General features: G+C 49.7%; 1 protein-coding gene across 2 annotated transcripts; it reads right to left on the bottom strand.

Annotated features, from left to right (window-relative positions):
• Positions 1-699: 699 nt before the first annotated feature.
• On the bottom strand, positions 700-22,321 carry c5 (complement component 5). 2 transcript variants are annotated; one of them, XM_061768814.1, is made up of 43 exons: positions 22,096-22,321; positions 19,233-19,362; positions 19,016-19,081; positions 18,541-18,694; positions 18,371-18,441; positions 18,161-18,258; positions 18,013-18,095; positions 17,441-17,531; positions 17,239-17,347; positions 17,025-17,157; positions 16,841-16,956; positions 14,915-15,103; positions 13,553-13,756; positions 13,262-13,474; positions 11,581-11,730; positions 11,381-11,507; positions 10,911-10,976; positions 10,621-10,821; positions 9,823-9,907; positions 9,637-9,719; positions 9,425-9,564; positions 9,107-9,343; positions 8,972-9,032; positions 8,549-8,638; positions 6,577-6,789; positions 6,369-6,444; positions 6,129-6,288; positions 5,836-5,940; positions 5,589-5,760; positions 5,333-5,457; positions 5,161-5,241; positions 4,902-5,054; positions 4,350-4,412; positions 4,181-4,271; positions 4,065-4,104; positions 3,675-3,777; positions 3,525-3,599; positions 3,341-3,446; positions 1,888-1,971; positions 1,719-1,808; positions 1,559-1,651; positions 1,343-1,481; positions 700-1,274 (listed from the first exon to the last, which is right to left on the bottom strand). In XM_061768814.1, exons 1-43 carry the CDS (start codon positions 22,164-22,166, stop codon positions 1,136-1,138), a joined length of 5,076 nt encoding a protein of 1,691 aa, XP_061624798.1. In that variant the 5' UTR covers positions 22,167-22,321; the 3' UTR covers positions 700-1,135. The 2 variants fall into 2 exon arrangements, with proteins under 2 accessions (XP_061624798.1, XP_061624799.1); XM_061768815.1 differs by having other exon boundaries at positions 19,233-19,980; positions 22,096-22,319.
• Positions 22,322-23,127: the final 806 nt, after the last annotated feature.

The raw sequence follows: 23,127 nt of genomic DNA, 5'->3' as shown, positions 1-23,127 counted from the left end.
GACCCGCGTGAGGAGAAGCTGCTCAGAAAATGGATGGATGGATGGATGGATGTTGTCGCCTCCTAGTGGTCCACGTGAAGAAGACACGTGTAACCACGTGAGTGGGCGTAACCACAGAGAGGCTGCACACTGCAGACAGACACACTTGGACAGCTTCAGCATCACAGGAAGTGACGCATCAGGACCTTGTGAGCATTAACAGCGCAATAAACTGTGTATAACTCAAATATCTTTTACATGAAAGTTCAATATAAAAATATAACTAAATAAAAGTACAAAAAAACCCCAACAACAACAAAAACTGTTCTTTCACGTGTACTAAACCAGAACTGTCCTTAGGTAATGCTTCTTTCACGTACCACTAGAGAGAGCCCGTGCACCACACTTTGAGTAGCGCTCTTGCGCGACAAACCCAACATTCCCTTAAGCCCCGCCCTGCTCCAGGTACACTCTACTCTGATTGGTCAGCCTGAGAAACATCACACCCTATTGTTGAAAGGGATTCCGAGCAGACGAGCTTCGACGAATCACGTTCACCTTGGTTGCCACGGAGACCAGCACGAGGACACGCTAGCTAGCCTTTACCCGCACACACGAAGAAGTCTGAAGAAGATTCCATAAAGTCTTAAATCTCTGTCTCCATGGTAACCACTTAAGTAGCCATCGTGATCTTCTGCTCACTGAACGACACGCGTGCCATTTGTTCATGGCTTTTCTGTTTATTTGAAGCGTGACATCATCCAATTATGATCATACATCACGTGTTGCAAAAAATGCTAACCAAGTCTTTTCCTGTTAGTAAATGTTTTTGTGACGTCACATCCTGTTGTCATGATATTTTGATCCCATGGTGATTTCACATTGCCGTGTGTCGTCATGAGGAGGTCACATTACGATGTCGTGGTGATTTCACGTTGTCACGGTAAATGCCGTGATGTCACTTTTCATGTTGTCATGACATCATGGTCAACTAGTGATGTCATGATCTGATCATATGTCAGGGTGATTTCGTGACGGCCAGGGTATTGTAGATGTCATGATGATCTCATGTTGATTCCCGATGGTGTTGTCATGACATCGCTCGCATCGATGATGTCATGTTTATGTCACGACACGATGATGTCAGATGATGCAATCAGGCCTTCGGACAGCTGAAGAGTTGTAGGTCCAGCGCGTACTCGTCCATGCTGGCGGTCTGTGCCGAGCAGGCCGGGTCATCGCATTTGGCGGGCCAGGGCTCCAGGGTGGCGTCCGCGTCCAGCGGAAGGCGGAACCTGAGGACCGCAACGGCACCGTGAGAGTCCACCCGGGACCCGTCACGGAAGACGGGGACCGCGCTCACCTGGGGGCGCGGCCCGCTCGGACCTCGGACCCGCTGGATCCCGTCAGCAGGTACTGCTGGTCGAGCTCCACGTGGACCGGGCTGCACGTCACCTTCTTGATGAGATCCAACTCCGAGCCCGAACTCAACGACTCGAAGGCTAACAAATAGACGCACGCCACATTTCACGATTGAGTCGTGAGGCTCTCATGCTGCGATTGCGTCTCTTGGCTTTACCTGGATCGGTGTTCTTGAGGACTTCGCGTACGGTGGCTGTGAAGGTCACAAAGTCTCCTTCTGTTTTCGAAGACTTGACTCTCAGTTTATAAGCTGCCAAACATTGAGTGACGTCACGCCGGTGCTGCGTTCAGGTGTCAGTGCATTCCCGCGTTCTCACCGTATTTTATGTGCGGCTGACACGTTTCCTGGAGACGTTTGGCGGGGGTCAAGGTCAAGTCGGGCTCGGCTCTGTAGTTCGCACACGCAGCTATAACACGTGTTACACGGCACATGTTAATGAAACGTGTGCTGGACAGGCAGCCAATCGGATGCAGGGGCGGAGTCACCTGTCATGCATTGGCACTGTTCAGCCACGCAGAGGCGCTGCAGCTTCTGCTCTTTGTAGGAGAAGGGTTTGCTACAGAAACTTCCTGCACAAGCACAACAACAATCGTCTCCCTCAATAAGAAAGGCAACAATCACATCACATTTACCCAATCAAATGTTTTGTTCAACAAATACGTCTTCCCTCTGGGATAGCCCGTTGGAGTGGCCACTTTAGAGCGCCCCGTTGTAGCACGCACGTCACGCAGAGACTGGCGGAAAAGCAATGAGGGGGTAAAAGAGTATACAAAAATATTTGTCCAACTTGACAGCCAGCGTCTGGACCCGGGCTTGAGGCTTGCATGGTTGCTTTTGAGCGCCTCGTCGTCGGCCGCGAGTGCACGCACATCACAGAGAGAAGATAAAAAAAGAAGAAGAAGTGGAGTGAAGCTGAAAGACTGAGGGGGAAAAAAGCCTGACATGACAGCCAGCATCTGGACAGGGCTTCAGTCGCCCACCATGGACGCTTAAGAGCGCCTCGTTGTCAGGAGAGAAGTTGAAAGAAGTAGAAGAAGAAGAATAGGGAAGGTGAATAGACCAAGCGGAAAAAAGACAAAAAAGTCATCGTGTGGAACGAGGCTTCGGGCTGGCGTGGCCGCTTTAGAGCGCCTCGTTGTCGAAAGCCGCGCGATGACCTGGCGGGATACCCAGCACGTTGAACGACAGACAGCCTCAACTAGCACCACGATACGCAGCATGTCCTCTGTCAGAACCGCGGTGTTCCAGCGCATGGAATACAACAGCCAGCATATCCTCCTGCCGTTATGGCAAATATTGTCGATATACTCTTGAATTTTATTATCTCGTAGTTTACTTCAATAGTCCTTTGTTCTTGTGTGGCCTTTTTCAAATGTACTTAGTAGCTTAATAGTTTGATGCAACATGTGGTAGCTAGGACAGCAACGACGTAAATAACCTGAGTTGGGTTAGAAAAGGATTTTTCCTTTTCACTGATGAGTCTTCAACTTCCCGTTTCTCTCAAGGCCAAGGTAAGATGACTGTGTGAATAGGTCTTTCTTCTTTCCTCATTTCCCTCCCATTAACAAGGCATTGTTTTTGTCAGAGAGACGGACGGGCAGAGACGCGAAGCAACTTGGAACCTCTCTTGACTGTCTCTCTCTTTGCAAAGACATTATTAAAACTACAAAAGACAAGATTTTTTCCTGAACACTCCTTAACTGCACGGAGGCTCCAATAGGACTACAATAGTCGGAGTCCCCTCTTTTTCAACTTCAAACCTCCTCCACAAGGACTACAATTGCCAGAATCCTCTTTCAAGAACTTGAAACCTCCTCTACGAGAATGCTGTCGTTCAGAACTATAAGCTTACTCCTAGTGGACTACAATAGCCAGACTATCCTCATTTAGAACTTCAAGGCGCCTCCACGTGGACTACCATACCCACAATATTCTCACCTTTGTCCTGAGGCTCAGAAACAGTCAACAGGGACTCGCTGGCTCCGCCCACCTTGAAGCCCGTGCGGATTCGAAAGCCGACGCACAAAAACATGTCGGACGGAACCTGGAAGCCCGACAGGATGTCATCAGAGGTGGCGCTGGGGTAATGGGGCAGAGGGTGTCTGGCTTTTCCAGTACTTACTGAGTCCATCTGGATGACGACTGTGTTGCCCTGAAGTTCGTAGTGCGAGATGACAGGCTCCAGGGCGTCTCGAAACTGGAACATGTTATTTTGAACACGTTGCTCGAGAGACACTTGCTGACGACATCATCGCATCGGGGCGGGGCTCACCTGTCTCAGGTCCTCCAGGTGCGCCTCCACGCCGCTCGGCAGCCGGATCTTCATCACCGTCATCGTGGACTCTGTGACCAGCTCGTTGGGAGGTGGCTTGTACCTGCCCGTCACAGGTGGAACATGTACTCAAACTGTGTACTAAAGTACAATTACAGTTACTTGTGTAAAAAACGACTCCGGTAAAAGTAGAAGTACAGATGCAACATCTCTACGTAGAAGTAAAGAAATACAGAGGTCCGTTCAGGCATCTGTAAAATCTTCGTAAGTTTATTAACCAAGTATTTGTACGTGGTCACTTCCCACCGCGACTGCCAGGACTCTCGTTAGCGCATTGGCATTCGGGCATGTTAGCAAGGAAGCAAATGTTTTTTGGTTTTTTTGTCTTACTTGGCACATGCGGCCAGGTGCGGTTCACGCATGCTGAGGCCTGAGCAGAAGATGAAGAAGAGGCAACGTTAGGGGTTAACATACAGGTGACGCGGTGGCCATTTTGTATGTCTTACTGTCTGCCGCGTCCGCGCCGACAATCTCAATACTAAGGTCAAAGTTACAGTTGCGAGAGGGCGCCGTGGTCTGGTAGTAGGCTGTCTTCATCTGACACAAAAACTTCAAGGTTGGTTGGCTCTAAGTGTATTGTGGGAAAATATGTTGATTAGGCTAAGCCACACCCACCTTGACACTTGACACGCCTCTCCCGAATCCCGTGGAAACGGTGATGTCATCGTTCTGCAACACCTGACAGCAAAGGCAAAAACTTACAAAGAACTAGTGTTGCTACTGAGTCTCTGGCCTCTCATGGTGAGGTGGATTCTCTAGGTTCTCATGTTGTGACTGAGTCTTTAGGCTCTTATGGTGCGATTGAGTTGCTAGCCTCTCAGCATACGATTGAGTTCGTAGGCTCTCATGTTGAGATTGACACTGGGTTCTTGTGTTCTCATGTTGCGATTGAGTCTCTTGGTTGTTGTGCTCTCATGGTATGACTGAGTATTTAGGCTCTCGAGATATGATCGATTCTCTAGGCTCTCATGCCGTGACTGAATGTCTAGGTTCTTGTTTTGATATTGAGTCTCCAGGCTCGCATGTTGACCTTAAGTCACTAGGCTTGTAAATGATATTGTTTTAAACATGTTAGCTTCAGTTTTCCTGAAGGATACAATTTTTAAAAACAGAAAATTCATTGCGAGTCAAAACTGAGTCTTCGGCAACCAAAATCCCTCCCCTCACCTGGATGGGCGTGGCCACTGGGCGTCCAAGGCTGAGGTGGACCCGAGCTAACGTTCCTTTGTGTCCGTAGCGGACGTTGATGTCCTGGTCAAGGTCAGCACGGCGGACCACCTGGCTGTACTCGGTCAAAGCCTCCAGAGTCAGAACCGTGTCCTGATTGACAGGAAGTTGAAGGGTCCAACAGGAAGTGAACTGAATGTGATGTTGTGGTGACAAGGTCTGTTGTTGTCAGCTACAGATCGTGAGCACAATGAGGTACCTGCACAGAGTAGAATCCTTGTCCGTAGTGCTGATCTTGTGTCAGCCAGGACACGATTGGGTTGGCGTACGGGATCCGGCCCTTCAAACAGGAAGTGGTGTGTCCGTTTGTGTGTGTGTCTCACTCAACATTGTCTCAGCAGAAACAGAAACAGCCAATCAGAGAGCAACACCTTAAGCAGCATGCTAAGCAGCACGTACGCCGTTGTCTCCACTGTCAGGCCGCTCGATTGGTCGGGTCTGAGCCAATCCGATGGCGCGCCGGACTCCTGCCAGTACCTGAGCACTGCCGGGTGTCCTGCACGAGCGCACACACACAGATACACACTTACACACACACACACATGCACATACACACAACCACGGACACACAAACAAGCACATACTTACACGCAGGCACGCACACACACACACACACACACAAAACACCTTTCTGCTTCGCCAGCGTCTCCAGGCTGTTGATGAGTGCGACGCTGGTGGCGTCATTTGGATTGTGAAGCGTCAGTGCGTACGTGGCCAGCGCCCGCACGTACACGCTCTTCACCGTCAGGGCATTCTGGGAAATGTAGTTGGCGGCGGACCTCATGCTGTCGTCGTGGAACTGAAGGAGGACGCCAGAGAGAGGCCTGTGATTGGCTGTCAGGAGCAGCAATCGGACGAGGAAAGGAAGAGTCACCTTGAGTTGCAGGATACGTTCTCTGATGCTGGTCGCCCGACGCAGAGCGATGAGGACCAATGACGTCAGGTACAGCGAGCGCTCCACTGGCTCCGCCCCATCGGCCTGCAGAAATGACAGAGGTTGCGGGTGTCGTAAATGACTATAAAAATCCCTTTGTAATGATTAGGGAGTCGAAAATGAGCCAATGTTTCCGAACGCGGCGACTGCATTCAGAATCATTCCCTCATTCCCGACTCCCAAATCACGAGACAGCGAAGGCCCGCATATGCGATTTGGCAGCAGAGACTAGCCATGAATTTGTTGGCCCTGTAGGTGGACGTGTCTGAGAAGGAGCCGTCTTGATTCTGAGCGTTCCGGATCAGCCAGGACACAGATTCTGACAGAGCTTGGCGGTGCACCTGGACCACAGGGTCTACAGATGCCAAGGTCCGAACCGCCGCTGCCGTCAGCCTGACGGAAAGGAGACGGCAATGTGGTTACGTGACTTGCGTGTGTATGTGTGTGTTTTGTGTGTGTGTGTGTGTTCTGACCAGGTGCTGGCTTCCCTCTTGGTCCACATGCTGTAACTGGAGTCTCCACGTCGGAAAGAAGAGATGCTGACCAAGCCTGAACACCCAAAACTGTCTTTTTAATCTCTCTACCTCACTACTTCCTGTCCACGTCACTACTTCGTGTCTGCCTCGCCACAAAGAGACACCATGTAAACAAACATGAAACAATATGATGAAGAAAGAGAACCTTCTTTGATTTTCTGTGTCAGGTGGGCCGAGTTCTTCTGGATGTCTCCGCCAAGGGCATACCAGCTCCGAGTGGTCTCCAGGTACTGGTACACCTGGGCCAGAGGGAGGACCCTGCCCAGCTCGGCCTCCAGCGAACCACCGGGGAGGTTGACTAGCTGTCGGAGGCCTTCGGCGTCTAAGACCACTGCCAGGACGTCTCCCAGAACTTCACCTGGGACCCACACACAATGGTGATTGGCATCAAACCTGACATACTGTTCGGGTCAAATTTGACACGTTTTGACATCTGACAGCAATAAAAACTGACAACCACTGAGGCTGATCCGGGGAAAATTTGACTCTTGTCTACCGAAGTGGATTTTGAATTCACCATCCATCCATTTTCTTACACATTATTACAAAGTTGGGTCGCAGAGGCAGCGTCCTAAGCAAGGAGGTCCAGACTTCCCTTTCCCCAGCCACTTCATCCTGCTCAAAGGTGATTCCGAAGTTTGCCCATGCCACCCAAGAGACATAGTCTTTCCGGTGTGTCGTGAGTCTTCCCTGCATGGGGCCTTCTCCCGTCGTCAAGGAGGAATCCTGACCAGATGCCCGAGCCACCTCATCTGGCTCCTCTTAATACAAAGGAGCACCCTCCCCCCGGCCGGATGAGCGAGCTTCTCAGCCTACCTCTAATCCTCTAATCGGACACCCAGTGGAGGAAACTCATTTTGGCTGGTTGTATCAGTGATCTTGTTATTTTGCTCATGACCCACAGCTCTTGACCATAGATGAGGGTTGGGAAAGTAGATTGAGTGTTCAATTGAGAGCTTCGTCTTTCGGCTTAGCTTCTTCTTTACCACGATGGCCGATGCAGAGTCTGTATTATTGCACTGCTATCTGTTGATGATGTGATCCTGGTGTCCTGGTGACTTCCGGCAAGAGAGTCAGCACCTCCAAATCTGGGACCATGGTCCTCAGTTTGAAAATGGGGGAGTTGAGGTATCTCGAGGTACGGGGTACAGAGGTACAATACTGAGGAAAGGGTGGATCAGATGATGATGGAGTGAAACTTTTATTATCCCGCAGGACCTCCAAGCTATGAGCTCATCAGATTGACAGACAGATAGGCGTATGGGTCTGTGGCGCTGATGAGAACTCTCAGTCTCCTACTCTCAAGCCTTGACTGATGACTGAAAAGACATCCATCCATCCATTTTCAACACCGCTTATCCTGGTCAGGGTCGCGGGGTGCTGGAGCCTATCCCAGCAGACTTCGGGCGAAAGGCGGACTACACCCTGAACTGGTCGCCAGTCAGTCGCAGGGCACATATAGACACGGACAACCATTCACATTCACATTTCCACCGTCACTGAGTGGGAAGCGATCCCACGCTGCCCGCACCAAAGTCAGACGAGTGCACCACTACACCATCAGCGACTCTACTGAAAAGACAAGATTGCGAATACAAGCATCTGAAAAACGTTTCCTTGGCAGGGTTGGTCATCTCGGGGGGACTCAACCAACAACCATTGCTTCCCAATGTAACTGGATCACTGTGGTACCCGGGTGATTCCACTTGTTCAGATGGCTTTCGGGTTTATTTAATGGCTCAGTAGCGCCCCCTCTCTGATAAGTTGGAGCGCAAATTAGCCACAATGCTAATGTAACCTGTTGTTCTTTACAGCGCGCTAATAAGAATTGTTGAGGTGACACAAGTATCTATTTGGATTTCCCTGGGCTTCTCCCTGGTGAGGTGTTCTGGGCATGTCCACCTGGGAGAAAACCGATGGATCAACATACTGTAGGACATGCTGGTCCTATTAATGAATGTCTCACAGCTGATCCAGGAATTCCTCAGTGCATCTATCCCCCAGTGGAAGTAGGAGGTGGCCACAGACTGGAAAGCCAAGTGTGGATTTCCCAATTAAGACTGCTGGACCTGCAAGCTGGACTCCATTCAACAGAAGAAAACTGGAACACATCTCACCATTGATGGTCACCATTCTCTCCACGGCTGTGTTGGGGACCATGTTGGCTGGCGGAAGGTTCTTCAGCACTACTGTCATCTTCTCAGAACCTTCGACAATGACACACATCGACCGATACTGACATTTGGCTCACTCAACGCAATAGTCTTCATAATGCTTGTAAACAATAGGCGGCAGGATACTTCCGGGTTGCAGAAAAGGGAGTGACTACCAGCGAAAGGATGTGTTTGGGGTTGCGCCGCCAAATGTACCCAAAAAGGTTTAATTTTTGTTCCCATTTCCTTAAAAAAAAATCTTAATAAATCCACCGGTGGGATGTTGTAGAAGATGCCAAGACGTAGTAGCCACAGATTGGGAACCACACGTTTTTGTCACCTGGAAGTACCTGTGATGTCATAGTGAAAGGTTCTATTGGCTGGTACCGTAGAGTCCCTGCGGGTCCAATATGCCTCCCGAATAATCTTCCATCTTCACTCCTTCGGGCTGCCAACAACCAATCACCTGTCACTCACAGAGTCACCGTTTACCTTTGACGTTGGGTTCTGGCGAGTGCCTACCACCACTCGCAGTTTCTTCTCCACGATGTCCTGCGTTCCCTGTGTCTGAGTCTTCAGGGTGAAGGTCAACGTGTGTTCGCCGGCCTCCAGCCCCAAGAGGGTGAATACCACCGTGGCCACGCCCCTCGCCGGCAGCAGGTCCCATTGGCAGACGGTGGAACGACGCCCCGCCCCCGCAGGGGCCGGCTGGGATCGGAGCAGACACATCTCAGGTCCGACCGTCAGTGTCACGCAGTACTAAGGAATGCACGAGAATGAGTCCAGGCGACAGGAGCGGAGACGAGAGGCTTACGGGGAATCTATTGGCGGTGGTGGTACCGTGATGTCATCCGCCTGCTGGTTGTACACGGAACCGCTCAGCTCCAGCTGCTCGCCACGGACCACCTGGTAGGGAAGCGGCACGTCCACGCTGAGCGGCAGCTGCACCGACACCTGCACGGCACCTGACACGCAAATACCTGCGGGAGAGCGTCGCAAAGCTGGAGGGAGGTTAGGAGGGAGGTGGGGAAGCAGGAAGGAAGGATTCTCACCGTTCCTGAACATTCCAATGGCCTTCAACTCCCACGTGGTCAGAGAGTCAGGCAGCGTCCTGGTGACGGACATCTGAGCTCCTCTGAAAACACAGCACCATTTCCTATTGCAAAGCACTTTGTTTGCATTTTGAACGGATGGAAAGTGCTAAATAAATACATGTGATTGGATTTTTTTCGGGTCACCTGGTAGGCTGGACCTCCCACAGCCAGCTCTCAGGGAAGAAACTCCTGACCAGAGAGGGTGCCGCATCGAAGTCAGCCCCCATGTCTAAATACACGCACACACACACGTCTGGTGCGTTGGCTTTGAGGGTCTCACCAAAACAATCCTTCCTGTCTGCTTTATTATTACCAGTTGAACTCACTACTTCCTGTCTGAACTTCTGCTTCGTGGCCAACTCGTGTTAACTTCGGGGGGGTGACATGCGGCGGGATCGCACTGACCAGGGTGAGCTTCTTTCTATGTACCTCACTGATAACTGTCTTTCCTCGCGACTTACTTCCTGTCTACCTCACTACTTTCAGTGTGATTTTCTACTTCTTGTCACGGCACAGCAACAAAGACAAATGGCAATTATTCACTTTCTGCCATCGAGCAGAAGAGCATTTATGTGTTCTGTCTGCCTTTATATGCCGCTTGCATAGATACGAAGAACGAAGACACATCATTTGTTGTAAATAAATAATATTCTGACCAATGAAGTGAAATTTGATGCAAACCAGAAGAGCTCTCACGGCACACTGGTCGGGAATCGCCGATCTACGGTACCTCAGTCTTTCCCGTGTACCTCACCGCTTCATGTCTTCCGCTCTACTTCCTTCTTCCTGTCGACCGCACTACTTCGCATCTAACGCAATGCTTCCTGCCCGCCTCACTACTTCCCGTCTGCTTTTCTAATTCTAATTTTCTTATCTTACTCAGTAGATGCTGTCTGGTATGTGGACTTTGGGGGTGTCAGATGCAGCAGATGTCTCACTGACCGTGGCGGCCCAGGATGAGGTTCTGGTCCTGGTCCAGGTGCAGCTGGATGAACTCGCAGCACTTTGTGAAGACAAGGCGACATTGGACGTGCTGCGCCATCTGGCGGATGGTCTGCTGGGCAAAATGGTGGCAGGTCACGCTCTTGGGGATGTACTTCATGCCGTGCTCGCAGCACGGCTTCAGGGGTCCGAACGAGGCAGCTGCGCACACAGACGGCACTCGAAAATGACGGTGCCAACAACGTGGGCCCGGTCTAGGCGCCTGTGGTGATTGACAGGTGACGTCGTACCCTTCTCTTTCTTCATCTCTTCCGTCAGCTCCCGCTTGCTTCGCACGGCCGCCGTGCACGCTGCACCTGTGTCGGACGTGGAAACTAATGACTCCTCACTACTTCCTGCCTACTTTATTACTTCCTGTGTAACTAACTCAATACTTCCTGTCTTCCTCAGTACTGCATATCTTCATCAGTACTTCCTGGCTACCTCACTACTACCAGTCTGCCTCACTTCGTCCTGTCTTCCTCAACACTTCGTGTGTTTCTCAGTACTTCCTGTCTGTTTCAGAACATTCTGTCGTCCTCGGCGCTTCTTGCCTACCTCATCACTTTCTCTCCCCCTATTACTGATTCTTGTCTGACTACTTCCTGCCTCCTCAGCACTTCCTGACTACTTCACTGCTTCCTGTCTACTTTAGCCTTCCATGCCTGAAACACTACTGACTTCTTGTCTACCTCACTACTTCCTGCCGCCATTGACTCACCGCTGGGTGCCGGCTGTGCGTTGGCGTTGGTGATGAAGGTGAGGCCTGCCAATCTGAAGACGTCTGCCGCGTCTTTGCCCCCGCCTCCTCCGCAGCCTAGGTCGCTTTCCTCGATGTGACGTAACACCTGAGGGCCCACCCAACTCCTATTAGTGAAATCCAAATGCCCCCGTCCCCCCCGTGCAGTGTGGTCCACTTACCATGGTAACAGGGTCTCTATAGTTAGGGTAGAGGTGGAGGAGGGCAGAGTCCACAGCAGAGAATGCCACCAACCCCTCCTGATTGGTCCTGACATCTAGCTGGAGGTCATCCTTGGGCCTGTAGTCCTGCCTCCTATATGACAGGTCAGTCTGTTTGCGCACAAACGCTCACATGAACACGCACGCACGCACGCACACACATACACAGACACACAGACACACACACACAGACACACACACACACTATAAATCACTTCAGTCCTGTCCACCTCAATGCTCTGACTCACCACGAGGGATGGGCACGGCAGTCCTTTTGAGTGTACTGAATCATGCGAGTCAGTTCATTAAAAGGTTTCGTTCAAAAGATTCATTCACCGATGATTTTCACAAAATCATTCAAGTACTTCCTCATTCAGTTATTCAGTCCATCCCTGAGGTTCACGGTCACTCAACACCTTCACCAAAGGACTATGCGTTGTTCTTGTCATGTATTGTAAACTAGGAAAGGCGGGGAGATTCTTAAAAAAAGAATAATAAAAAACATTCGCCAAAGATTCAAAAGTGAGTGACAGAACGCTTCAACAGTTCCGTTTCCGCTCCCAGCCGACTCGCTCGACTCACGGCTGCGGGCGGGGGCCGAGCTAAAACAACGAATCATTTAATGAACGGATTCGGTTCAGTTCATTCACTATAAAGATGAATGAATCTGAACAAAACGTCGGGTCGGGTGCAGTGTGAGCTCGGCGGTGGCCGAAGGCGGGGACCTTGGCGATCCGATCCCCGGCTACAGAAGCTGGCTCTCGGGACGTGGAATGTCACCTCTATGTGCAGGTAGGAGCCCGAGCTGGTGTGTGAGGTCGAGAAGTTCCAACGACATATAGTCGGACTCGTCTCCACACACAGCTTGGGCTCTGGTACCAGTCCTCTCGAGATGGGTCGGACTCTCTTCCACTCTGGAGTTGCCCACGGTGAGAGGCGCCGAGCAGGTGTGGGTATACTTATTGCCCCCCGGCTCGGCGCCTGCACGTTGGGGTTCACCCCGGTGGACGCGAGGGTAGCCTCCCTCCGCCTTCGGGTCCTGACTGTTGTTTGTGCCTATGCACCAAACAGCAGTTCAGAGTACCCACCCTTTTTGGAGTCCTTGGAGGGGGTGCTGGAGAGTGCTTCCGCTGGGGACTCCATCGTTCTGCTGGGGGACTGTCAACTGATGACAACTGATCACCACCTGGCTTCGAGGAAATTCTGGTCTACCATCCGGCGTCTCAGATAGGGTGAGAAGCTCGGTCATCCGAGAGGGGCTCAGAGTAGAGCCGCTGCTCCTCCGCATTGAGAGGAGCCAGATGAGGTGGCTCGGGCATCTGTTTAGGATGCCTCCTGGACGCCTCCCTGGTGAGGTGTTCCAGGCACATCCCACCGGGAGGAGACCCCGGGGACGACCCAGGATACGCTGGAGAGACTACGTCTCTCGGCTCGCCTGGGAACGCCCCGGGATCCCCTCGGAAGAGCTGGGGAGAGGGAAGTCTGGGCTTCCCTGCTGACGCTGCTGCCCCCGCGACCCGACCTCGGATAAGCGGAAGACAATGGATGGATGGATGAACGAAACGTTCGCGAACGTAACAACACTAGTCACTACTTCCTGTCTATGTCAACACTTCCTGTCTAGGTGTGGCAGGGTTCCTACCGCTAGTCCGTTGACACATGTGTCCGTGACTTTTAGCCACACGGAGTCGGCCACCAGCTCAGATGCGCCCTCGCCGTACAGGATGTAGTAAACCAGCAGGCGTACAGACGGAATCATGGCGTTCGTCACCAGGAACCTGAGCGTTTGCTTGTGGTCACCGCTGGCAACAAACTTGTGGCTGCCAAAATGGACCACCTTGCCTTTGGACAGGACCTGGGACACACGCAATGTCAGTGCAGGAAAGAGAGGCACAAACGGAGGCTGTTGATAGGCCGGCACGGCTGTTCTCACCAGAAAACTGAGCGCGTTGATGGGCACGTAGGCGGGCGTGGCCGAGTACACCTTAATGTTAGCGAAACGGTCCACCTGGAGGGCTTGGTCCGACAGCGGCAGGTCGATGTACAGGTAGCGTTGGTTTGGAGAGTTGTATGCCACTGCCGTAAGAATGAGACGAGCCTGACTGGCGGCCGGGAGGGACGAGTCCGACGTCTCCAACTGGAACGACGCATTCATAACAACAACAGGTTAGGATCACATTAAGAACAGGGTAATAACAGTATAATGACAGTGTAATAACAGTTCCATAGTCATTAAAACATGTTTAAAACAGGTGTGTAACAGGTTCATACAATTTAATACAGTAAAAAGTAAATCACAGATTCATAACAGGTTCATAACCTAATAACAATTTAATAGCAGTGTAATAATATGTCCATAAGAAGTTTATGACAGGCTGATAACAGTTAACTAGCAATGAGATAACATGTTCATCACAACAGTGTCATAGGTTAATAAGTAAATAACATCAAAACCAGGTTCATAAACTAATAGCAGTGTGATAACATGTTCATGACAGGTTAATAACATGTTAATAACGGATCTATAACACATTACTCATGCGTTTTTATATACACATTTATATGTTAACTTAATTGCAATTTGATAACAGGTAGATAACAGACTACTAACATGTTAGTAACATGTTGCTTGCACTAGGAAGTTCATGACAGATTAATAGCAGGGCAATAAATGACAAATGAATAACATGATAATAACAGGTTAAAAATGTGTTAACAACAGTTTAGGATTATGTTAGTAACACCTTCACCAAACGGTCATTAATACTGTAAAAAAGGTTAAAAATAGGTTAATTGCGGGTCAATAGCAGGGCAATAAATAAATACCATGATAATAGCAGGGTAAAAATTGGTTTAATAACAAGCTACGAGGAAGTTAATAACAGATTAATAGCAGGTTAATGGCAAGGTAAAATTCAATAACATGTTAATATAGGTTGATAACATGCTTACTAACAAGTTGATAATATGATTATGAGATGTTAATAACATGTTTACTTATAGTATTATCTTTATAACGTGTTATTAACAGGTTAATAACTTACAAGTAAATATGTTAAAACAGGTTAATCAAAATTCTATAAAAGGTGAATAATATTATGTCACAGTTACACATTAAAGTTTACAGTTTACAGATTAATATCAGGGTAACAAATCAATAACAGGCTAAGAACGTATTCATAACAGGTGAATAACATAGTAACAGCTGCATAACAGTTTATTAGCATGATAATAATGAGTTCAACGATGTTGATAACAGGCAAATAAATAATCAGTGTTGTCAACAAGTTGTTACCGTGAGCGAGGCCTTGGCGGCCGTGCCGGGCGTGTTGCACACAAAGATGACGAGGCCATCCGATTGGCTGCGGGCGTGGTCAGGACAAGCTTTGATGTTGAGCTCGCCGTTTGAACTCCACACACGCTGCTCGGACATGTGCACCAGAACCTGGCTCACCGGCTTGTCCAGGTGGTCCTTCACCAGAACCTGCACGCACACCGCAGGCCAGAGGGACGGAATGAATGCGTGAATGAATCGGACGATTCCAGATGTGATAGCAGGCCCGCCACTTTCTTGGTTTCGATTTGATCTCTCAGTTGGGACGCACCATGTAATCCGTGGTAATGTGGAATGTCACTTGCAGGGATCGCTACTTGGCCCTCTTTTGTTCAGGATGTACAGCATATGCTGCCGCTTGGCGATATCATAGGTAAATATAAAATGAACTTTCACTGTTATGGCGACGTTCCTCAGCGATACGTGCCATTAAAACGAATTGGCCGACGCGATTGCGCTCATCTGGACTCGTGTCTCGCTGAGATTAAACAGTGGCTAAACAACGTCATTTATTGCTCCTTAACCGGGAGAAAAACTGAGCTGTTGATTCTTCGCCCTGCTAAACATAGCCACTTGGTTAAGGACAGCACTCTGACTTTTGATGAGCGCACCATTAGCCAAAGTGAGTCAGCTAAAAATCTCAGCGCTATATTTGATTAAACTCTCTGGTTTCAATAGCACATTAAGAATATTACCAAAACTGCCTCTTTCCATCTTCGCGATATGGCTAAAATATGACCCATCCTATCCACTGGTGATGCAGAGATCACAGTCCACCCATTTGTGAGGTCTCACCTTTGACTTTTGTAACGTGCTGCTTTCTGGTCTTCCCGTGTCTTGTACTAAAAGCCCGCTCTTAGTACAGACTTTTGACGAAGACGAGAAAGTTCGATCATATCACTCCGATACTGGCCAACTTCCACCGGCTCCCGGTCTACTTGAGATCTGACCTTTTTTGGTTTTGTTACCTACTCTCAAACCATTACACAGGTTAGCAGCCTTTTATCTCATTGACTTAATTGTAGCGTATATTCCACCCCAAAACCTACGCTCGCAAAACAGCGACTCTGAGAGCCAGAAAGAAGTCCAGAGAGTCTCGAACATTTTCTATTCGGGCTCCAGTAATCTGGAATCCCCTACCTGCGGATATTAGAGCTGCTACCTCAGCAGAAATGTTCCAATCCCGATTTCAGAATTACTCCTACTCTTTAGCATTGAGTTAAAGTACATGTAGGCCTGTTTTACTGCCCCTTGTCCTATCTCCTCCCCCCTCGTCTCCTGCTTGGAGAGAGGCCTGGGTGACGTTGACCGAATCTGAGGCTGTTGCTGTTTGGGTTCTACGCTGACCAACTGGGAAAAGATCTAAAGCTGGACCACTTCCCCAGAGTCGTTGCCATGGAGGATTCCGCTCCGCTCCGACCGACCGGGCCCGGTCTTGAGGCAGAACCCCCGACGGCGTCTAGCGTGCAGCGCCTTTTCTCTTGAAATGGACTCTCGTGCCATCTTCATGAACATTGTACAGCATCTTGCCATCGTAACGAACCATCATTACAGCACCATACTATGTGATCAATGTTGCCCACTTGACATCCAATGCAGCCTGGTCATCCTGGAAGGGTGGTTTGGAGTTTTTCCTTGCTCGTTTAGGGGATTTATAGATTAGGGGATGTCGTCAATCATTGGCAACTGTGGGCCTGTGAAGCCCTTTGAGACTCCTTTGGGGCTAAGGGCTACACAAATGAACTTTACTTGACTAGATGAGGTCATGAAGTGAACACGGGAATGGACATTTGGGGAATAGACGTGTGTGAATGAGTTAGATCTCGACTGGATGTTGCGTTGAATAAGTGTATGAGTGGGTAAATGAGTGAATGAGTGAGGCGTCACCTGGACGTTGTAAGGAAGTCCAGGTTTGATGAAAGGGGGCGTGGACACCAGAGTCAAACTGTAAGGTGATTTGACAAACTTCACAGCAGAAAACTCCGCCTCCTGGCTGATACCACCTGAGTTACATCGGGAGAGGGGTGAGCAGGAAGTGTGTGTGCGCGTCTTGTGTCTCTGTCCTGCGTACCATATTCCTCCTGGAGCAGCACAGCAATATACAAGAACTTCCCAATGAGAGCGTGAAGGTCTTTAGGTCCATCATGTTTGGATAAAACCTCGTCCATGTTCACACACACATCCACCTCACCGGTCGGTGACAGCTGAACACACACACACACACACAATTACATGGCAAAAACTAAACAAGAAGACAAACTAGAAAAAGAAGAAGAAGATCTCACTCGCTCTCTGATAACAGAGTTTGGGATGATAACAGGAAGTTCCTTCTGGCTCACATAGCTAAAGCGCAGGAAGAGTTCCCCAAAGGATACTGGAGCACCGTGAAGATACCTGCAAGCAAGACCAAAACCGGTGGATTAGGGTGGACTACACCATCGAGAAGATAACAGTGGACTAGAGAATGAAGGTGAGCTGGTTCCTCACCTGGCCTCCACTTTGAAGCAGAAGCGCTGGAAGTTCCCAAAACTGATGTAGTTGACTTGAGGCTGGACAATGATGGAGAAACTAGGAAGAACTGACAACACAAACATCTTCAAAGACATGGACCGGGACCACACCATAGACTATGGACCAGGACTATAGACCTGGACCTTACCGCGACCATAGACAGGACTTTAACCTGCACCAGGACCTGGGCCATTGACCTGGACCAAAACCAGACTATGGACCAGGACCATAGACCTGAAACTTAACCTAGACCAAGACCAGAGACCTGGACCAGAACCAGAACCAGAGACCATAGACTAGGACCTGGACGAGGACCAAAGACCATAGACTATGGACCAAGACCATAGACCATAGACCTGGACCTGACCTCAACCATAGACCAGACCTTAACCTGGACCAGGACCAGGACCTGGACCAAAACTACAGACAATGGACTAGGACCATAGACCTGGACCTTAACCCAGGCCAAGACCTGAACCAAGACCATAGATCTAACCTGGAACCTAACCCAGACCAGGACTTGGACCCGGGCCTAGACTTAGTCTCACCATATTCTCTAATCTCAAAGTGGGTTGTGGCTTTGGTGCTGAAGTGGTCCGAATACGAGGCTTCAATGGACCAGATTCCCAACCTGGAATGACATGAGAAAATCAGGCTTGTGAAGCCCTGGAAAGGTTCCGGTTCCTGGGTCACTACTTAGGTCTGATGGGGATCTTGAAGGGGTTCTGCATGGACGGGATCCCATTGTTGAGATCCAACATCTCCTGCACGTCCACAGTCTGACGGTCTGGATCCTGGTGGGTGGACCGCAACAAGAGTGAGCGCGTGAGTTCATGAGCGAGTGATTGTTTGAGTGAGTGAGCAAATGAGCAGCTGAATAGCGGTCTCTCAGGAGGCCACGCCCACCTTGAAGGTGAGGAAGACGCTGCGATTGGCCGGATGAAGCTCCTGGTTGAGCGAAAAGGCGCGCACCTTCACTACAAACACACAAACAGGAAGGGACGTCACCCCAGGAAGTGAGCAGCTACTTACCGTCCCGTGGGCGAACACAGCGGCGTGGGCGAGCGGCTCCTCACCGCTCTGCGTGGGCGTGTACAGCGGTTTGTCAGTCTGGATGAACAGGAAGCCATTATGCCGGCTGACCGGAAGTGACGTGTGCTGGTTGATCTGCGCCGATTGGATGTGAAGGACCACATGATCCACGTTCTTGTCCAGCTGGCCTGATAAGATCTGAACGCAAAAAGAACAACAGAATGCTCATTGGGATTTTTGGTGACACTGTTAGTCCACTATCCAGGTCCACCGTATCAAAATCATTCCCACAGTCCTGACTCCCGAATCACTACATCAGGATTTTTTTGTGACCCTATTAGACAACTATATAGGTCCACTGTATGAAAATGAATGATTCCGTCGCGACGTTCCATAATCACTACATTGGGATTATTTGTGAGACAACTAATAAATAGTACACGACATAAAAATCCCTCTGCGGTTGAAAAAAAAACCTTGAACAAGAAATGCGCTCGCATTGCCGACGTCGGCGCTCACCCGCACGGACGCGACGGCCTGGTGCAGGTTCTGAGTGTTGAGGGTTACCACCTGACGGGAGAGAACCTGCAAGGAGGAGCGACTGAGTGATTGCATGAGTGCGTGAGTGAATGGGTGACTCAATGACAGAGTGATTGAATGACTGAGTGAATGAGCATGTTCATTGCAAATTAACATGTGTGCATGTGTGAGTGAATGGGTGAGTGACTGAGTGAACCTGGTGGTCCGGTGCCATGGAGGTCTTGATGAAGACGTAGACCCTGACCTCCTGGCTGACTCCAAACATCTGCACCAGGACCGTATCCAGCGCATCCAAGTGCAAAACCATGGGGGCGCTCACCAGGTACCTGAGAAACACACTCAGCTTTCATCGGCTCACGGCCGGATGATGTCATTACCAGGAACTCCAGGAGAGCATTGTGGGAAAATAAGCCCGCTTCCTCCATGATTATAACCAACATTTGTCTGCAACGATGTTTCGTATTCTCTTAACGCACATTATTTGTCATAACTGTCTTTATGTGCCCTCTAATTGGATGCCAAGCAGGCCAGGGCGGGCCACGCCCCCCGGCCAAAGGCAGCGGAGATCGGATACCAAGGTGGAAGAATGGAAGATTTCTATTCTTATTATTTAATAACAGAACAAGGCAAGCGTTGATATGTGGTGGCGGCGAGTGACCACGTAGGGGCGCTATTGTCGAGCACGTCAACGTTTGAGTATTTGTTCCATATCGTCGCTATCCAGCTTCAAATGCATGTACTAGTATGAGCTTGAAGTCACTGATGGTGTAGTGGTCCACTCGCCTGACTGTGGTGCGGGCAGCGTGGCTTCACTTCCCACTCAGTGACGCTGCGAATGCTTGTTCGTGTCTCTATGTGCCCTGTGACTGACTGGCGACCAGTTCAGGGTGTCGTCCGACCTTTCGCCCGAAGTCAGCTGGAATAGGCTCCGGCGCCTCGCGACCCTGAGCAAGATGAGTGTTGTTGAGAGAACGGATGGATAGTATGCTCTTTGTCCTCTATATTAACACAATTCAGCACACTAGTAGAACAACTATGTCTTACTAATGACGTTTTCCCCATTAGCTACTAGTGCCACTTTTGGCCTACGAGCACACAATTACCGTTACTGGTAAAGTATTGTGCTGCACAACTAGACCCGACTAGTAGGCGCGCGTGCACGAATTTATGTTTAGTCTGTGGCACGGTGGATGACTGGTTAGAGCGTCTGCCTCACAGTTCTGAGGGCCGGGGTTCAATCCAATATATATGTATGTATATATATATATATATCCATCCATCCATTTTCTGTCACGCTTCTCCTCACGCGGGTCGCGGGAGTGCTGGAGCCTATCCCAGCTACCATCGGGCAGGAGGCGGGGTCAACCCTGAACCGGTTGCCAGCCAATCGCAGGGCACATAGAAACAAACAACCATCCGCACTCACACAGGCGGGGCTCTATACTCAATACTATATATATATATATATATATATATATATATATATATATATCTCTGCGGACGACTGGGGACCAGGGTTCGATCCCCGGCCCCGCCTGTGTGGACTTTGCATGTTGTCCCCGTGCCTGCGTGGCTTTTCTCCGGGCACTCCGCTTTCCTCCCACATCCCCAAAACATGCATGCGAGGTTCATTGAGAACTCTAAATTGCCCGTAGGTGTGAATGTGAGCGCGGATGTTTGTTTGTTTCTATGCGCCCTGCGATTGGCTGGCAACCGGTTCAGGGTTGACCCCGCCTCCTGCCCGATAGTAGCTGGGATAGGCTCCAGCGCTCCTGTGACCCTTGGATAGATGGATGATATAATACTCGGGTGCTGAATTGTCGTACTAGTGAGCGCACTAGTACGTGGATTCTAGGCTGCATATCAACGATGTGGAATAAATACTCAAAAGGCTTTTCATACACTTCAAACAAAAGTGATTCTGGGCTCTAATTGGACCAATCACGACATTTTTATTCATGACCTAGCTCTCATTCTTCTAATCATTAAAAAATAACATTCCTGGCGGCGTCACCCTATCCCAATGATCCTAGGAGCTAAGTTGTCAGGGGCTTTATGCCCCTGTTAGGGTCACCCATGGCAAAGAGGTCCGAGGTGAGGGACACGGCTCAAAGGACCATGTTCCGCGCCTCCGTTGTTCAGGCGGCTGTGAGGAGCTGTGACCGTAAGGTGGTCGGTGCCTGTCGTGGCAGCATTCTTCGAACCCGTCGGTGGACACCAGCGGCGAGGGATGCCGTCAAGCTGAAGAAGGAGTCCTATCGGGGCTTTTTGGCCTGTGGGACTCCGGAGGCGGTCGAGTATCTCGGGGTCTTGTTCACGAGTGAGGGAACCATGGAGTGGGAGATCGACAGGCGGATTGGTGCGGCGTCTGCAGTGATTTGGACTCTGTATTTGTTTGTCGTGGTAAAGAAGGAGCTGAGCCAAAAGGCAAAGGTCTCGCGCGACACGTCGACCTCCGTTCCTACCGTCACCTATGGCGGCTACAATTGGCCGAAATGAGTTCCCTTCACTTGGTGTCCGGGCTCTCCCTTAGAGATAGGATGAAAATCTCGGACATCCGGGAGGAACTCAGAGTCGAGCCGCTGCTCCTCTGCATTGAGAGGAGCCAGACGACATGGCTCGGACATCCGCTTAGGATGCCCCCCGGACGCCTCCCCGGTCGTGTGTACCGGGCACATCCCACCGGGAGGACGACCCAGGACACGCTGGAGAGACTGTCTCTAGGCTGGCCCGGGAACGCCTTGGGAAGCCACCGGAAGAGCTGGAGGAAGTGGCTGTGGAGAGGGAAGTCTGGGCTTCCCTGTTAAAGCTACTGCCCCCTACTGCCCCCGAAGAAAATGGACGGATGCATGGTATTTGCCATCAATTCACAAATGGAGGTGTTACATATCGAAAACATTTCAATCGTTTTTTGAAACAAAAAAAACCCTCTCTTTCAACTCACAAAATAGAACAATCATTTTAAAAAGAAAACTAAACTTTAAAAAATAAAAAATACAAAACAAAAAAAACAAGTCCATTTTAGTTCAATAAATGAAATAAGAAGAACATCAACTCACGTTGTGGCCTGTTGAGCGCTCACAGTCCAACACATGCAACACGTGCACAAAAACAGCACACACACTTTCATCCTGGACACGCACACACACACACACACACACACACACACGCACACAATAAGATGATCCTCCAACGTCTTTCGAGTCACTGTCGAGTCTGAAGACAAAAGTGAGTCGCTTGATTGACACGCTTGACTTTTAACACAGCTGCTAAACACACACAAACACACTATGGAACTTCCAGTGTGTATGCAGTCAGTACATGGGTGTGTTTGTTTGTGAGTGTGTGCGTCCAAAGGTGACTTTTTGTCCACTTGGTGTTTTCTGACACTGCGCAACATATTGATTCTGGCCAGCGGGCTTGCTAACAGTAGCGTGCTAGCTCGTCATCATCCAAAGAGCAGCCGAGGCTCAAGGCGAAGTCGCTTGATTAGCGTATCTGTAGACTTACCATGTGAGCATGTTATGAAAACAAGTGAGTGGGCTTGCTAACACTAGCGTGCTAGCTTGTTGTCAAACAAAGCGCAGCAGAGCCGCAAGGTGAACTCACTTTATTATCATAGATATATAGATTTAGCATGTTAGCATACATGGCACAATTGTAATAATATTCTTACATTATATCCATCGAGATTTGATCATATTTTATTGTTACGAGCATGCAGAAAAGTGAGAACATTAGCATGCTAGGCTAACACACACAGCATGCAACATAAAGTAGCACGATGCTGCAATGCTAGCATGTTAGCTCCAAACGGCAGCATCGCTCTAAATGCATCATTTTCCTTGTGTTGGTGACAGATGCTAATGGTGCTAACTAACACACCAGCAGTGGAAACAAGCTACATTGCTTTGTGATGTGATGTGATGGAGGGGAGGGGAGTGGTCAAATGGTAGTATCATGCTAACTTCCTGTGTTGACTTTTTCCAACACAGACTCGCAGACGCTTACTATTGTTGTTTCGTTCGTAAACGTTTCGTTCAAAAGAACAAATCTTTTTAGTGAATTGAATACTGAATTGAATCAGTTGA

This window comes from Phyllopteryx taeniolatus, chromosome 3 (genome assembly GCF_024500385.1).
Source record: "Phyllopteryx taeniolatus isolate TA_2022b chromosome 3, UOR_Ptae_1.2, whole genome shotgun sequence".
Lineage (NCBI taxonomy): Eukaryota > Metazoa > Chordata > Actinopteri > Syngnathiformes > Syngnathidae > Phyllopteryx > Phyllopteryx taeniolatus.
Note: the sequence above shows the minus strand (reverse complement) of the source record. Positions and strands in the feature narration are given on the sequence as shown.

What these genes read in the sequence shown, in the direction of transcription:
- c5 (XM_061768814.1), bottom strand. Translation starts at nt 22,166, where the DNA reads ATGAAAGTGTGTGTGCTGTTTTTGTGCACGTGTTGCATGTGTTGGACT. An exon ending in CTTTGAGATTAGAGAATATG is followed by an intron (nt 17,532 to 18,012) that starts GTGAGACTAAGT and finishes TTGTGTTGTCAG; the next exon opens with TTCTTCCTAGTTTCTCCATC. An exon ending in CATTGGAATGTTCAGGAACG is followed by an intron (nt 9,565 to 9,636) that starts GTGAGAATCCTT and finishes GCTCTCCCGCAG; the next exon opens with GTATTTGCGTGTCAGGTGCC.